Source organism: Cydia fagiglandana, chromosome 11 (genome assembly GCF_963556715.1).
Source record: "Cydia fagiglandana chromosome 11, ilCydFagi1.1, whole genome shotgun sequence".
NCBI classification, from domain to species: domain Eukaryota; kingdom Metazoa; phylum Arthropoda; class Insecta; order Lepidoptera; family Tortricidae; genus Cydia; species Cydia fagiglandana.
This window is the reverse complement of record NC_085942.1, coordinates 1,703,704-1,721,773: the sequence shown is the minus strand read 5'-3', so window position 1 is coordinate 1,721,773 and position 18,070 is coordinate 1,703,704. Positions and strand designations below refer to the sequence as shown.

The 18,070-nt window shown below is 38.1% G+C and overlaps 1 protein-coding gene across 2 annotated transcripts in view; it reads left to right on the top strand.

Moving 5' to 3' along the window:
* The window catches only part of LOC134668747 (E3 ubiquitin-protein ligase RNF144A), a 203,904-nt gene that overhangs the window by 29,573 nt on the left and 156,261 nt on the right, over window positions 1–18,070 (top strand). The window contains exon 3 of one of the 2 annotated variants that reach the window (XM_063526196.1): window positions 5,590–6,283. In XM_063526196.1, coding sequence (XP_063382266.1) covers window positions 5,630–6,283 — 654 coding nt within the window. In that variant the 5' untranslated portion in view covers window positions 5,590–5,629. Of the gene's footprint in view, window positions 1–5,589; window positions 6,284–13,691; window positions 13,849–18,070 lie in introns of those variants that run through there. The other variant, XM_063526197.1, reaches the window with a different exon arrangement.

Below are 18,070 nucleotides of genomic sequence, written 5' to 3'. Positions count from 1 at the left end.
TCATTTTACATTTTCTAGCAACGAAAGCTGGTGACAGACATAAATAAATATGTATATGTTACTTGTACCGCTTGTACGTTTATCTACCCAATTCGCACTTTAAGATACGTTTAATACTACGTCTAGATACGATATAAGTAGATTAAATATGTCAGAATCAAAAGTGACGTTTTTGTTTGAAGAAACGTCATATTTGACACTGACATATCTAATCTATGTATATTGTATCTAGCCGCAATATTTCAGACACACAGGCAGAATTATTTTGGCATTTATAATATAATACTAGTACTGTATACATAGATGAAATTTCGATCAATTCCATTTCGAATATGTATCTAGGTTTATTACAATATTTCGAGTATATACAGTCAGCAGCAGAAGTTGCTAAGCGGGCGAGGTGTTCAAAATGACCTTGACACGCTCTTATTCTCTCAACAACAAAGTCGCGTAAAGATCATTTTGAACACCTGGCCCGCTTAGCAACATCTGCTGCTGATTGTATCTAGGTTTATTACAATTATGTACCATAAAACTGATAAAACCTTCATCAAGTTGGTAGGTTAACAGTCTATAGCTGTAGGAAGACTGGCGGGATTTAATTACTTAGACATTCATCCCCTTATCTCCATTCAGTTCATTAAAATGTTAGCTTTTATCTTTGATGTTTAAAGCTGGTAGTAATGGAGGACGGCTTTAATAGATATAATGGCGCTTTATGATTTATGAATAGATTTAACTGAAATATATCTTAATTAAATGGTAGAAAAATCGTACTTATTCGTTTTGTGTAGAAAAATTCGCATATCTAGTCATGCTTACTTTCTTCTTACTTACATACTTGAATGGCGCGATGACCCAAAATAAGTCATGGCCTCCAACACAAGAGCACGCCACTTTGCTCGGTCCAGAGGGCCTACCGCGAACCACGTTCGACGAGTTGCCTCTCTGTCGCACTTGTAAATTCGTACGTAAGAGGGAGGCAACACGTCGATCGTGGTTCGCGGTAAGCTCTCAGAGCGGTATCAAGCCACGAAAGCCGACGCCGAGCTCACGGAGATCTGCCTCCACTCCGCCCAACGATATTTAGGATGACCAACATGACGGCGTCCAGTTGGTCGACGCAAGTAGGCCCTTTTAGCCAGGGCTCGGAACCGGTATTGAAATACCTATTAATATCGTTCCGAAACCGTTATATTATTTCGTTCATTAAAAAACCGGTTAATTGATGGAACGCGAATCAACAAATTACGTTCGCTCTCCTAGCCGGTAAGAAGAGGGAATGGAACTTAATGGTTCGCAGGGAACGATATAATACCGGTTACTCTTGGCTTTCGGATACGTGAAAGAGATAGCAATACTTACTCGTTCTATCTCGCTTCGATATTTTCAATTCAACCGGTTAATTTCGTTCCTCGAGAACGAAATGATAACGTATATGGCATAAACCGTTATCTCAAAAGAACAGTTCTTTAACCGGTAACCGCAAACGGAATCGAAACCCTTTTCGTTCCCGGGCGAATGAACGAAACCGGTTTGACAAATGAGAACGGTTTCCGAGCCCTGCTTTTAGCTGCCCCATCTTCACCCAACAAGTTGTCTATCTTTGAGGTCATCCATTAATTACGTCACACGAATTTCAAGGTTTTTTGACCCCTCCCCCCCATTGTCACACTTGGTCACTTGGTCACATTTGGCAAACCCCTCCCCCCCTGGTGTGACGTCACATTTTTTCAGCGAAATCGGAAAATCGAATTAAGTACATATTATTATTTTTTGTCATAATATTAGTAAATTTATAACCCAAAACTGATTATGAAAAAAAAAAAAACTAATAAAAACGATTATCGTTCCAAAAACTTGTTTTTGAACTGTAAAGTAATTAAAATGATTAAAATAAAATTTTGGTTACTAATGAAGTTAAAGTGACGTCACAAAGTTTGTGACCCCCTCTCCCCCTTGTCACAACATGTCACATTTTCTTGACCCCCTCCCCCCCCTAAACGTGTGATGTAATTAATGGATGACCCCTTTTCAGTGTAGTTGCAAGGAGCGACGTAGGTATTTTACAAGTGTCGCGTATCGCCAGTTGCCTTGTAAGTCCTTAATTAAATAACGAGATTAACGACGAGTCACTGGAGTTGCCAAAAAAATCTGAAAAATTTGACATAATTTTTTTTTACCAAAAACTTAAGTGTTTATGAGACATTGAGCCTTATTATTGAGCTTCTGGTGCTTAGTCAATTTGTATGATAATGTCCTAAATATTTATTTATTTGACATAAACAAAATGAAGCCCTGGTGGCCTAGCGGTAAGAGCGTGCGACTTTCAATCCGGAGGTTGCGGGTTCAAACCCCGGCTCGTACCAATGAGTTTTTCTAAACTTATGTACGAAATATCATTTGATATTTACCAGTTTCTTTTCGGTGAAGGAAAACATCGTGAGGAAACCGGACTGATCCCAATAATGCCTAGTTTCCCCTTTGGGTTGGAAGGTCAGATGGCAGTCGCTTTCGTAAAAACTAGCGCCTACGTCAAATCATGGGATTAGTTGTCAAGCGCACCCCATGAGCCGTGGCAAAATGCCGGGATAACGCGAGGAAGAAGAAGTAGACATAAACAAAATGGCGCCCTGTCAATAGTTCCGCGTATAACGTATTAAACTAAATACAACGAGTGATAACTGCTTACATTACACCGATAACTTACCCCTATCTAACTATCTCCTTCCAATACCTATTCAACTATCGACCCAATCCCCCAGGGCATAGATATCAAAGTCGAGTGGCGGGATACTTTAGGTGTTCACGTGACCTTGTTGATAACCTAGACCTTGAGATATGAGCATTGTTACGTATACGTACTCGTGACATTCTCTGGGCGTGATTTCAAACAATGTGTAAAATTTCATATCAATAATGTATAAAATCAATGAGTCCTCCTCAGTTAGATTTTTTGCGTAAATATTTTTTTATGTAAGTGGCAAACTATTATTTGTACTATTTGTAGGTACTTACTGATAGTAAGCAGTGACAGAAGTGTCACGTTAACCCTTTTTGTTAACGTGACACTTCTGTCACCGCTTACTATAAATATGAATCTGTTAAAATATGATTAAAATCTGTGCACTTTTTTTATTAAAGAAAAGCATACGAAGATAATTTTAGTATGTACCTAGAGAGAGAGGCCAGAGAGTAGGTACTTTTTGTAACTTACGAGTTACGACACAAATTATATCACAAAGCGTTCATTGTGTAGGTACATTAGATTCGATGAAGATAGGTGTAATTCTTTTATGTTTCACAACTAAATAAACAAATCAGATAAGTCCACGAAATTAAAATAAGTTGGCAAAAATTTCATTTTTGGTACAAGCTTTTATCGCTGACTGTACTTTTCTTACGACAGACAACTACTTAATACTCATCGAGACAATTCTAAAAACCCCTAACACAATTAGGTTGCGTTGTTTCATCACAGAGTTCCTATGGCCACCTCCTGTCTCCATCATCAGATCAGCTCGATGGTACCATAATATTTATCCATCCGATTTATACATGCATGCAAAATATCAGCTCAATCGGAAACCGGGAAGTGTATCAAATTTAACTTCCAAGATTTGATTACAGACAGACAGACAGACAGACAACGGTCAGGTGAAACTAAATAACAGCTTGTAAAATATGAAAGATAACCTATCACGTGAGTTACCTACTTAGGGAGTAGTAAAATACAATCTTGTACCTACTATCGTTCACACTGTCTATGACAATGAACGTTATTGCTATGATATAAAGTTCAAAACTAATATAACATAAAAAAAGACAAAAAAATCAAGATACCTCGATATTTTTAAGTAACCAAAAACACATTCGGAATATTTAAACGCTCTAATACCTTCGTTGACTAAATTTTATAATAATAACATCAAAAAGTTTCCTAAATGACTCAAAAACTGCAGAAAAGTATCAAAATTTACCTTAACGAGATACCTAATCTCGACAACTTTGCTAAATATAAATATGACCTACAAAACTGTTCCAGATTAATCGAGATAATCAATTCGGATCTTCAAATTCCTCAATAACATGTGGTGTCATTTCCCCATTTTTAAAATAAGATCGGCCATGAGAAGCGTTATTGACCTATATGAGGGAGCTCCAATGATTCATTTGATGTAAACTTTAATAAGCGTTAGGCCCTCAGCACACGAGGTTGAAGCGTAAAAGACGCGTAACGTAAGCGTATCGTAATACGCACGTAGAACGAGAGTGCTACGAGCACGTACAAGTCCACACACGAAGCGTAGTCGTAGCGTAACGATGAGATCTCTGTCGTCATTACGACAGTCGTAAGCGTAAATAACTTGTATGCAAACAGAACGATTACGCTTACGCAACGCTTGGTGCCCAGATCTCTACGTGTCTCGTACTCGTAACGTTTTTACGATACGCTTACGCTCCTGTGTGCTGAGGGCATTACTCTCATACTTCTCGTATTTAAATTAGGAATAGGCCCTCCTGCTTGATATGCTTGACTGCATTTAATATGTCTAAATTAGAGAATAAAACAGTACTCTCCGAGTAATTTTGGCTAAAATTGTAAAAAAGTAAGTACGTTACGTTACGCTGTTTCGCGAAAGTGAGTTTATTTCAATACCCCTGAATAACATCGTCGCGTGCACCTTATCGACACTTGACACATTGGAAAGTGAGAAACTGTTATTAATTATATAGCGAAAAACATAACAAATGACACATTATACGTTAGCGTTAATGTCCATTTTTTAACCGTACTTATAGCGGTTATAACGTCCGCGCATGGACATCTAAAGCTATTTTTGAGTTTTAGTGTTCCGTATAAAACTTTGTTCACGGAACACTTATGGGATCACTTCGGTATTGCAAGTCAGTTTTTTTGTAATTTATTCTTGCACTTAATTGGCTATTAGGTACATACAATAACTAAATCCAATATAAAGAGAAATTACTATTTAGAATGAAAATTCATCATCATCATCTCAGCCATAAGACGTCCACTGCTGAACAAAGGCCTCCCCCTTGTTATAGGGGTGAAATTGTCCGTTTATTCGTTCTATTTCTTACCTCATCCCAGAATAATAGCAAAGAAAACGGGTCACGATTCATGAAATTCCCACATAAAGTGACCCATTTTATTTGCTCTTATACGTATGCTCTCAATTAAGAAACTTGCACGAAGTTGTGCCCATGCCAGCAACCATAACTTTGTATTAAATTGTCCCATATTTTTCTTAGATTGGCAAATTGCCCACGAAAAGATGCCTGCACTTTGACAAGCGTATTGTTGTGTTTGTTAATGTAATGACATCAGTACAGAACATGTACCCGATTGTACCCAGCGTACGAATTGTACTTTAACAGCAGACCGAGGCATCACTTGCAATTGGTTGGGAATTACTAACATTTTAAAGAGAAAAACTAAACCTTTCAAACCATGCATATCGTCAGTAGAAAACGTCGCGAATTACAACATATTTTTCCTCCTATTTTCCCTATACTCTTTCTATGATGTTGACTATAAAATAAAGGTCTATTCGATTGTTCCAGGGGTATTCCTCACCGCGGCCGCGTCGTACCGCCGCCCACCATGCTGCGCCCGGAGTCGCCCCTCGCTGACCACCGCAGCCTCCTGCCGCGCCGCCTCCTCCCCGTCAAGGCCCAAATAGCCCCCGCCGACAAGCGCAAGAACCGACGCTCCCTCGAACTCAACCCACCCACCGACTACGAGTACCCTAAGCTCCTCATCTCCAAAACTACCGACTCACTCAACATAGCGAAAAAGCAAGAATCCGCTGATAGCTTGAAGCGACTCTTAAAAGACGATAAGAAGAAAGTCGTTAAACAGGATTCCACCGAGAGTCTTAAGAAAGCATTCTTAAGCAGACAAGACTCTAATGATAGTAAGAAGGAGCCTAAGCGACCGAAGCAGGATGTCAAGCCTGAAGTCAAACGGGGAAGCGATAAAAAGGCTTTACTCGAAACAGACAATTTTGAGGAGACTTGCAAAAGACTATACGAACGGAGGACAGGCGCCGCTCGTCCGACTTTACCCCCCGTAGCTGAGAAAGGGCTCGAATCTCCAGAATCTCCAAACAGGAGTCCATTAACTCCTGGAGTGGCTGCGATTGCCGAGGGCGTAGTTCGGTGGGGAAGTGGCTTGCTTTCTCCCAAAGAAGAGCCTAGGTTGAGGACGGCTAGGAGCTGGTATGGATATGGGACGCTGCCGACTGATAGCGAAAAGGTAAGAGTAATTTTACGTATCACAAATTAAGTGTTTTTTGTGTAAGAATGGCCCTATAGTAAAAAAAAAATCCGCTATAGTTCTCAGTTCTCACGTCAAGGCCAGAACCGGATCGCCTCCTTTTTTGCGATCATAATATCCAAAAGGGCACCAAAATGTAGAAAGACCCTGTATTGCGAAAAGAATAACGAAATTTTAATCATAGTAGTCGGGATTTAGGCATCAGAAAAATTGTAATCACGTTAAAGGTTTTACGTATCAAATACGTGTAAAACCAGCCACTTTCTTGGTCTTATAGGTCATAACGTCATGGCCATAAAAAGAGGCAACAATTAGCACGCGACATGGAGTCACGGCCGGTCGTGCTAGCTTACCTAGATACGAGTAAATAAGATTGTAAGCGCGATAATGATTTCAAAGTCCATTCAATGAATAATTAACTATTATTAGCCTAAGAGTGTCCCACTGCTGGTCGAAGGCCTCCCCTCTTTCCCACCATTGGGTCCTATCCATTGCACATGCACACTCCCGCCTCTCTTTACAAAATGTAGGTATCAAAGTCGTCCCGACATCTCCGTTTTGGTCTTCCTCTGCCCCGAGATCCATTCTGTAGCACTCTGTGGCTAGTTTGGTCCAGCGCTCCGGGTGCATTCCGCAGACGCAGACGTGCCCAGGGCTATAACCGCGAAAATTGACGTTCGCAAATTGCGGGAATTATTCTCTGTCACTCTAATTACGCCTTCATTGGAGTGAAGGAGAATGATCCCCGCAATTTGCGAATTTCTGTTGTCACGGTAGTCCCTCTGCTCAGTCCCACTTTAGCTTGGCGGCCTTCATGTTCACATCCACAATGCCGGTTTGAATGAATAACTAATTATTTTCTTTTGTTTAACTAAAACAATAGACGTTACGTGTAAAAGTAAAGTGAAATTTTATCAGCTACGCCATACGTTTGACCGTTATCTTTAGCTCTACTATCAGTTGGCAGAGTATTTTTCACTTACACTCGGTGAATAAACGTGCCGTGTGTCACGTTTTACGTTTCTTTACGGTCTTATGTACCTAACTTCACTCCACTCCAAACGATGCTGTCCCTTTCTAAGTATACTAAAAAACAGAGCAAGAGTTATATCGGAGTTTTATACAGCGCCTCTAGGACTCACTTAAAGAACTAAATAAGAAAATTGACACATTTTCTCACGTCTACGTAATTTACTATCTATGCATCTCGCTCTCGCATATTAGTGCAAGTGAGATGCACAGAAAATAATGTTACATATAATGATGGTAGCCGTGAATATGGAGGGTAGAGGTAAGGAGAATCCTTTATGACTTTATGAGAAAACTCCTTTATGGGAGAATATTTGCAAAAACTGGGCACGCTGTCAGCTATTATAATTTTTCTAAATCTCTCCAGAGTAGCGAAAAAAGAAAACCCATAAACCTAGTTTTTCATTGTATCATTACCATACTAAAAATCATGGAGAATGGAAGTTTCTCGTATTTAGAAGTGGAAAAACGTTTTCTCTTTTTGTATGGACGATTACGACGTATAGTCAGACCGTAAAAAGTCTGCAGCGATTTTGATAGCCCACGCAGTGCAAGTGTCATTTTAAACGTCAAACTTCTATGAAATTAATAACACTTAAGCTGCGTGGGCTGTCAAATCCGCTGCAGACTTTTATTGGTACTACTATTATAGTATACTTCCCTCTTAAGGTTTTTGACGGAGACTTTTTCATTAATTAATTACATGGAGATTGTATTCCTTTACCTCTACCCGCCACTTAGAGCATTTAGAAAGGAGATGTCATCGCTGTCATTTTCTTTACAAAACGCGGGGACGTCAAATGTATTGCTATTTCTACATGATTTGTACGTAACGTACAAATAGCCATGTCAGTCCATACAAAAGTTTGCACAATTGTGCAAGTTTTTCGGCACAGGGGTGAGTAATATTGTCAACAAAAAAAATAAAGAATATAGACTAGGTATCTGCCGTATTCGAACTTCAAGATATTCACAAGAGACGACACGTACTAGATCCATTCTAGATACGTTATAGTTTAGATATCAACTAGTTATCTTTTGCAGCGCAATTCGGGCAACCAATGTCACTTTTACGTTAGATAGCGTAAGATATCTATTAGATGTGAATTGGATCTCTAAGTCAAATCCCGAGGAAGTCGTTCAAGAGTATCTCCAGAATCACGCCAATGTCAAATTTGACAGGTTAGATCTTAAACATATCGTTATCCTACGAGTATCTTGATGGTGATGTCTAAAAGATATCTAATAGATATCTATTTCAAAATCCGAATCGGGCCCTATGATATTTGATTTATTCGGTTGTCAATATAAAACAAATGTAGTTGTTCTTTCTTCTTGTATGAGACGCCATTACTATGTAGTCTTGCTTGAGATTAAGAAACATTATTTGGTGTTAAAACAAGCTTTTTTTTCCTGCTTGGAACCCTAATCCTAACAGTAAGCACTCAATGACCACTCCAGTTATTAAATGCTCTAAGACCAATTTTGTCACTTTGTTACTGACTCAACCTTCATTCTAATTTTTTTTAAGATTTGACGTTGCCATAGTTACGAAAATAATAAACACATCAATATTAGTAAACAATGTATAAAATAAAATATATTGTATTCAAGAAAAAAATTGCAAAATATGATAATTACGTAAACATCATTAATTAACGAGTTAAAATTATAACTTTGCGTGTTAAAAAATAGGAAGCAAAGTATATGGCGCGATTATACAGGCTACTTTTGGCTACATATTTATTACCTATGATGAAAATAGTACACACATGAGAAGAAATCTTAATATACTAAAATAGGTATATATTATATTATGGTCCGCTTCAGTCCGCATCATAACAACGGCCGTCTCCTGCTAAGTACCATTATCAAATAGAGTGTGCGGAAAGAGAAGAGTTGTGAAATGTAGGGGAGCCCATACTTATACCTACGACTCTTCTCTTTCCGCACAGACCCTGACCTTAATAGCGATCTTAATTTTATAGTAAATGATCTCGAGTATATTTCAGTGCCAAGCGCCCCATTTCCAATACAAAATGAACCCACGCAGCGGGTTTTTGGCAATAAATGTGTTTAAACCTTATTTAAATTTTCAGATTCTAAACCACCACGAAAAGTTTTTGAAGAAAGTATTATATTTCCTGTTACCAAATTGACATGAAAAACGATTACCTAGGTATCAAACACAAGAATTTGAACATCGGAAAATAAACTATACTTACTTATTAAAGAACAATAAATAAACTCACAGAATATATGTATGTTTTATTTTATGTAAGATGATAATACTTAATAAAATACGTAGGAGTTCTTGCGTACATATTATAATAGGTCTTGCGGTATTCTTATATGTGTTATGTGCAGTGTGCACCCAGCAACAAAAGCAGCAGCATATCGTACCGCTCCTTGTAATGACCCTTAATTCTTATTGCATACATGCATACGCATGCATGCATGATGCCATCCGGATTTTCATGGAAATGTTGGTTCTTGCCTAAAACCAAAAACTGCTCGTAAGCAAATGTAGCAGTAGAAACAGGAAAATATGATGTCAAGTATATCTCATTACCTTTGTACTAAATCAGCCTTTTATCGAGCTATTAATTGATTTACCCCTTAAAGTTTTGCTTGAAGTTCACGTACTGTTATAAATTTATACATATTACGTTGAAAATTGCATTAATACTCGTGAAAAATCTGCGTATTTGTTGTGTTTACAAGTTGACAGAAATGTCACGTTGGAAACGCACGTATTTTTCGATAACATCTGTCACGTTTACTCGCGTAAGTATTTACGCAGGATAATTCTGGCTCAGTTTTCATTATATAATTAGAAAGAGAGCGTTTTAGGTGTGAAGTTAGGCAAGTATGGAAAACTCGCGTAAAAACGTTTATAACTCATGGTACCAATTGAAATTTTTAGTTCTTTAGGTGACCGGTAGAGGCTCTGTACAATTACTCCATACATTTTCCTTAACTTTCTCACTATCGACTGTCATTCACGGAACTTGACGGAACTCATAGTAGAGCTACTTGTTAGATAAACTTGTAGAAATGGTTTTTTTGTTGAGCGTAAAATTTATGCGTTTATTAAGATGGATACTTTTATCTTGATGCATTTTTGAACTATTTCTTTATACTAAATTGCTTATAATGTATTTTTATAATTATTTACGTTTTAGTCTACAATTACGTCTCCGAAAGTCCGAATTAAAGAATAGTGACTGATGTCTATTTGAGTACGTACTTACCCTCCAGTGGAAAATTAGAACCCTAATATCCTAATATCAATATGACTACATAAATTTTATTATGTATTAGGTATTTTAGAATAAATGTTGGACGTAGTTCGGCGAGAAGGATTCAGCCATAAAAATCAGTCATTTATTTTAAATTATTAATGAATGATTTTTCAATTTTCATATTGACAAAAAGTGTGGAGTGGGTCCTATTCCCGAAATTACATCCAGTTGAATTACATAGGTACAGGAAGAAGTATTCATTGTATTGCATTGCAGTCATGGTCATAATCATAATACATTAGGTTAGTAGGTATTAATATACATAGTAAACATAAAAAGTGGGTAAAAATGGTAGCACCGATAGCGGTAAACTAGCCTATTTCTCATATACATGATAAACGGAGCTTGCAAGTATGGCGTCGATCCATCGGCATACCTATCGTGAACAATAACTTTTCGTAAACCTTATTCCCGAGACATAAGACCCATCTGTGGTCACTTGAGAGCTGTTACCTGTTGAGAATTCAAGAACGCGACATCTGTGCCAACGGCGCGTGGAAATAATGAATAACAATGTGTTTTCAAAACAGCATTGTTCGAGCCGAGAATGTACAAGTGTTACAAGTGCACATGCCCTCACTTCTTGTTGCACAATTTCTAAAAATACTGTTGATTTGATGTTACATGTTATACTTAGAGTTTGAAAGTACATATGTACTTACTGGGCCCTATTTCACCAACGTGACAAATGTCGCATTTGTCGACATCACTGTTACTGACGTCACAGGCCTCCATAGGCTACGGTAACCGCTTACCATCAGACGGGCGGTGTGGTTGTTTGCCACCAACATGTTAATAAAAAAAAACTCCACTATATCGCCAGTAAATAAGTATTTATTTTGCGAAGCTAATGACAATTGACACAAGAAATACGACAATTGTCACGAAATTCCGACACAGAACTCATTTGCTGTCAAGAATTACCGAAAGATCTTTGAAATCTTGTGACAATTGTCATCATTATCATCATAAACATCACAAGAGAAATACCTGTTTTTTGCCGGTATAGTAAAGTTTTTTAAATAATACAATGATGGTGACAAACAGGAATACGGCCCGCCCGATGGTAAGCGATAACCGTAGCCCATGGATGCCTGTGACGTCAGCAACAATGAGACTTGTCAAATTGTCGCACCTGTCACGTTGGTGAAATAGGGGCCTGGTGTGGCGCTGCGACCCTGTTTATCAAAAGCTTGTAACTTGTAATACAAGTGGAAGTCCCTTTTTGACAGCTTTTGTTAGACATCGGTTACACGATAATTCTGGCGTCAGTTCCGTCCATCATTCGATGTTGCATGGACGGTGACTGACGCGAGAATGACAGTGACACAAAGAGGTTACACGATCAGTCTCCTATCAGTTTTCTGTCATTCAAAACGGACTGACGAATATTATCAAAAAATTTAAATTTTCATCAGTCCAGACCAGCAGTCCGCGTGTTACACGATAATTCTCCCATCATTCTGATATGGACTGAACTGACGCCAGAATTAGCGTGTAACCGATGTCTAACAAAAGCTGTCAAAAACGGACTTCCACTTGTATTATAAGTTACAAGCTTTTAATAAACAGGGCATTGATGTGGATCTTTGCCTGCTTCCGACACCAAAGACCGCCACGCTTCTCTGTTCAAAGACTCCAAAGCCGTTTCTGTCCAATCGACGGCGCTGGGTTCGCAAAGGTCTTTTTGAAAGAAAATTCAATTATACAATATTTATAATTTTGTAAATATATCTTTTGTCTTTTTTTCACTAGAAATATAAATCCTCATTTTGAATGAATCATTTCTGTAGTTTCTATTGGCTGGATTATATTATGGGTAATAAGAAGAGTAATAAGTTTTCCTTGTTTGATAACATGACCAGGGTCGGCACTGTCGGCAGGTTCACGATTTGTAAAAGCTACAACTTTGCTTCTTGCTTCTCTTTCTATCAAATATGGTTGTTAGGAACTTCAGGAAGAGCCTAATGGACGAACTATATTCAGTCTAGTTGAGACTTAATATAAACACCTAAATTCCGGTTGTATTACAATAGAACTAGCTACAACTAAAAATAGTCAAGTAGTTATTACTATTTTGACCTTCAACATATACTTAAAAATAGTAAAATGAGTCACACGAATTGTCAACCAACGATAGCACAACGTATTTACGTCAGAATAATTACAAACAAGTCTATAAATTATATAAATTGTTTATAAATCTCAAGCAAACAATGCTCTATAAAAACTGTGTTTTTCAAACTTTTTCATGATCCTCTTGGCGCGAGAAAAATTTTCACGACAGCTCATTTGCATGAAAAAAGTTATCGCGATCTGTACGGATATGATGGTCGTTCATGTCTACGTGACAGCGTGATAAAACGGTGTCCGTCACTTTCTATCCCGCGCGGTGTTAAAAAGTGACAGTTGTTTTATCACGTGGATAAAGATGGATAAAGCCATCCATAATACGCCGGCTGGCCATACAAACAAACAGCTGAAGTTTGTGCGTCATCACAAAACAAAAAACATGATAGAAAACAGCAAAACACGGAATCCGGTCACGGTCAGTTACCGCATCTCCGATCAGGAACTGAAACACGGATACGGAATGAGACACAATTAGACTCCAGACGTTTTTGTCGAGGAAGCAACGGGAACGGGAACTCATTCCGCGACGAACCACCGTGGCGCTCTGTCGTGCGCACACGCCGGCGTATGTGTGCGTTTTAAATGGTCATTATAGTTGTGAATCTCCCCTATGTTGCTGTGCTAGTGTGTGCGTAAAACAATGGATTTTGGTGTACCATTTGTCTTGGGCGGTTGATATAGAAACGCGTTAATTGTATAGTAGAATGTCGTTAAGTTTTGGGACTAAATCTGTTACATTTTTACTTACCATGTAACAAATCAGCTTCATGCAGCCAAACCTTCAACGTAGCTGTCCATATCTTCTTACCAACTACCTCAGACAAATGGTAAACCTATAACTGCAAATTTTCTTACTAAATCTTCCCTATGAATCTTTGTTAGTGTGTGGGTAAATTACAGTGTATTTTCCTGTTAAGTAGGTTATAATACGTGTGTGTGTCATCAGTGCGCGCGTACTGTTATCAGTGAGTGACAAGTTGACAGCCTGACATATGACCGAAGGATTACCGTATCATTCGATTACGTAAATCGACGTACGCCTTATCGGCAATGCCGAATGAAGTTCGCAAGGCGAGGGTAAGATAACATTTGTTTATTTTATTTTATTTTGATCGACATGCAGTATGTTTACTATTTACTTAGCGGTTCTGCGAGACAGACCGGAACACGCATGGCTCCGCCATTTTGAAAAAAAAAAAAAACTGATAGAACAAGATAATTCTATACACTCACGAAATTTCACTAGAATCGGCTGAGAAATGCGACATGGAGAAGAGAACACATTAAACAATTTTGCCTAACCTGAAACGAAGACCATCGCTTCGCTCGGCCGTGGTCAATAACCTGTGCAGCATTTTATTTAAAAAACCTGTATTATCAGAAATTGGAACGCTTAAACTATTAATAATTTGCTACTTGTCTGATCTGCCTAAACCTAAACTACCCACATAATTATAGCTTATACCACGTTATTAATTTGTTACATTGTTTGTAATAACGTTTTCGTGCTATTCTTTAAAGTAATTAAAAAGGCTTCATATTTCGGCCAGGGCTACGAAGGTACATTTAGGCGATTTGAAAAGATCTAAACCAAAAGTGTAACTATCAAATCCATAATCATTGTGCAGAGTGGTATAACACGATCGTTTACTGTTAATATTATAGTTTTTACAGTCCATCTGGTGCTCCATTACGACACCCTGTGCTATAATAAGCTACATTACGTAACTACGTCGAAAATTTAAAGGGCCATATGTACTGTAAAACGTACGATACACGTGCGAATAGGTACCTAATTCGCAACTCGTGTCTCCCTACGGTCGTGTTTCCAAATTCGCCACTCGTTGCGAATGTCGCACTTGTATCGTAAATAACTATTATATGACTTGATGTCGCGTGTTCAGCTCAGGTTGACGCTCTGCATTCTGCATGGGACAGCCACCTTTAATATTGAATTACTTTCTCACAAACGATGAAGATTATGATTATTATAATAAGAATGACACGCTCGCTTAATAGGGGGCTCACGCAATATTGTAGTTATATTGGTTTTAGGGTTGTAAAAAAACGGTTTTTTTTCTGACTTGAAAAAAAAAACATGAAAAAATACCGTAAAAAAAAACCGTTTTTTTTCTGGAGTACGTTTTTTTTCAAAAGTATGAAAACTCAAAATTTGCAAGGCTGTTAATACTTTTATACGGTTGTTTTACTTGTTTTAGACTTTATGTTAACCATTAAACCAAATTAATTTAACAATTTTGATTAATAACAACATAAATGAAATCTGTAGAGGTAGTTATCGCAATTTACTGTTGGCAACACCAACGCCTCTCGTCGCCGCATCGGGGAATTCAGGGATTCCCCAATAATTGTTTGTATACTGAACGTTATGGAATTAAAATGTACGTTGTTACCATTGAGCATATTTTTGTTCATCTGAAAAAAAACCTAATTTAGAAAAAAAACCATGGTGCCAGGTTTTTTTTCATGTTTTTTTTTCATACATTTGAAAACGAACATTTGGTTTTTTTTCTATTTGTAACCCTAATTAGTTTTATACTACACGTTTCAATCAAGGCACAGAAATAATAGTATTAAGTATCTAATCGAAGGTTAGCTGGAAGAGATCCCTTATAGGGATAAGTTCGCCTTTGTACTTCCATTACTGTAATTTATTTTTGTAAACCTGTGTTGTGTACAATAAAGTGATTACTACTACTCCTACTACTACTACTAAGTACAGAAGACTCACTCTCTAACAAAACGCGTCTGTTACGATCAGCACAGATATGGCCGCTAGGTGGCGACAGCGCCACGCGCGGCTTATGGCAAACCCCAAAATTGGGGCCGAACGGATGTACTTTTAGCTACCTGTAGCAAAGCGACGAAATCGCGGAGTGAGCCACGCCTGATCAAGGGCAAATGCCACGAAAAAATTCACACGGAGACTACAGTTAGACTAAGACAAGTCTGCAGCGATTTTGATAGCACATCGCCGTGCAAGTATTATTTATACGTCATAATTTCATAGAAGTTTGACGTTTAAAGTAACACTTGCACTGCGTGTGCTGGTTATGACAATCGTTACAGACTTTTCTTGGCCTAACTCTAGTCTATATTTACAAGGGCAGACAGACTCCAACCAAAACATAAACCATGTGAAGGGTACACGGAAAGAACATATCTAGTCCATTTTTAGGGTTCCGTAGCCAAATGGCAAAAAACGGAACCCTTATAGATTCGTCATGTCTGTCTGTCTGTCTGTCTGTCTGTCCGTCCGTATGTCACAGCCACTTTTTTCCGAAACTATAAGCACTATACTGTTGAAACTTGGTAAGTAGATGTATTCTGTGAACCGCATTAATATTTTCATACAAAACTAGAAAAAAAACAGTAAATTTTTAGGGTTCCCCATACATAGAACTGAAACTCAAAAAAATTTTTTTCATAAAACCTATACGTGTGGGGTATCTATGGATAGGTCTTCAAAAATGATATTGAGGTTTCTAATATCATTTTCTTCTAAACTGACTAGTTTGCACGAGAGACACTTCCAAAGTGGTAAAATGTGTGTCCCCCCCCCTGTAACTTCTAAAATAAGAGAATGATAAAACTAAAAAAAATATATAATGTAGATTACCATGCAAACTTCCACCGAAAATTGGTTTGAACAAGATTTGGTAAGTAGTTTTTTTTAATACGTGATAAACCGTAAACCGCAATTTTATTATGTTACTTGTTGTTAGTGTTGTTACGGAACCCTTCATGAGCGAGTCCGACTCGCACTTGGCCGCTTTTTTTTTTTAAATGAGATTTTAATCTCAAAATGTAGAGCTCTCAATGAACTATTAGTAACAACTGCGGTTACCTGTGTAATCATAAATATAACTCCTTTTTTTCTTACTTTAAAAAGACCTATACACGAAATTAATATGGTTATTTATGTACATGGTTCCTTTCAAACCGCGATAACTCAAAATGTTGTCAGAGTGATATGACTAGACAGGTTCTTTCCGTGTACCTTTCATGTTGATGATGGCTCGATAGAAAAAAAATCACGTAAACATGTCTAACTTTGATGTACAGTCAACTATAAAAATATGGGTGTAGCCAACTTATTAAAAAATTGGTCCCAAAGTTCTTAATTCACTGACATAAGAGCTATGGGACATATTTTTGAGATGTTTTTTTTTATCTACGTATTTTAAAGGAGCCTTTATCAAATGAGACATGTCGGTTCCGTTGGGCCTCTACATTACATGAGTTTCAATAAGTGTTACTAGTTATCAATAATATGGTACACGAATTTCGCATTTTTAGACAGGGGTTCCGCCAAAATCGACTGAAAAACCCCAACATCAGTTACTGTATAGCCTCCAGCTCCAAATAGTTGTGCCCTCTTGTCTCGAGTCCGAACACATTCCATTAAAAAGTGATGATGATGATTTGTGCACCCATATTTTTACAGTTACCTGTAGGTACTTAATTCTCAATTGATATACTAGTTGATTGACCCATTCACGATCGCCTAGCCGCTCTAGCCGAGCCGTCTCCGTTCACTTCGTAACGTACTTCCTCGAAATGGCGTTCACCCCTGACCCCGTACCCGTACCGTTTCCTTGAAGGAAGAGGCTCGTTCAACGTGCATATCAACCGTCTGCACCAGAGACCGATTAACAATAAAGAGTTTCGTCACTCATTCTACTTTGAAAGCCACCGACGATTGTGACGAATGTAGAATGAGTGACGAAAGCAGAATAGGACTAATTTAAGAACTTGACGAAAAACGAATGGGATGACCTAAGACGATACCTAAAGAACTACATATGTCCCACTACCGGGCACAGGGCTATTAGGCACTGTTATCCATGTGAGTAGGTACGTTTGCCTGGCGTGCCTGCGTACGATGCATCCTAATGATGTGTCCTCGCGATTTGTGAGGAGTAATGGCAAGTGATACATTCGCGCTCGAACGCAGACGGTTGCCACTGCCTTCAGCCAGAAATTTAAATTTTGAGAGATTTTTAGATTATCGTCCCTTATCACTTACTCGACTTTTATCTGTACACATGATTCAGCGTATGCGCATGTTGACCGTGTCATTGTCACACTCCTAACGGGCTCATATTGGTGTTCGCCGATTTAATAAAGTAAATATATTGTCTGAAATTGATTAGCCTATGATCTTCCTACGAGTATAGGCGGAAGTTCAAGGGACTTGAACCTCAATATCAACTTCAGTTGTAAGGAGTTTACTGTTCTTTATTATTTACTCGTCTTTTGTCTGTACACATGATTC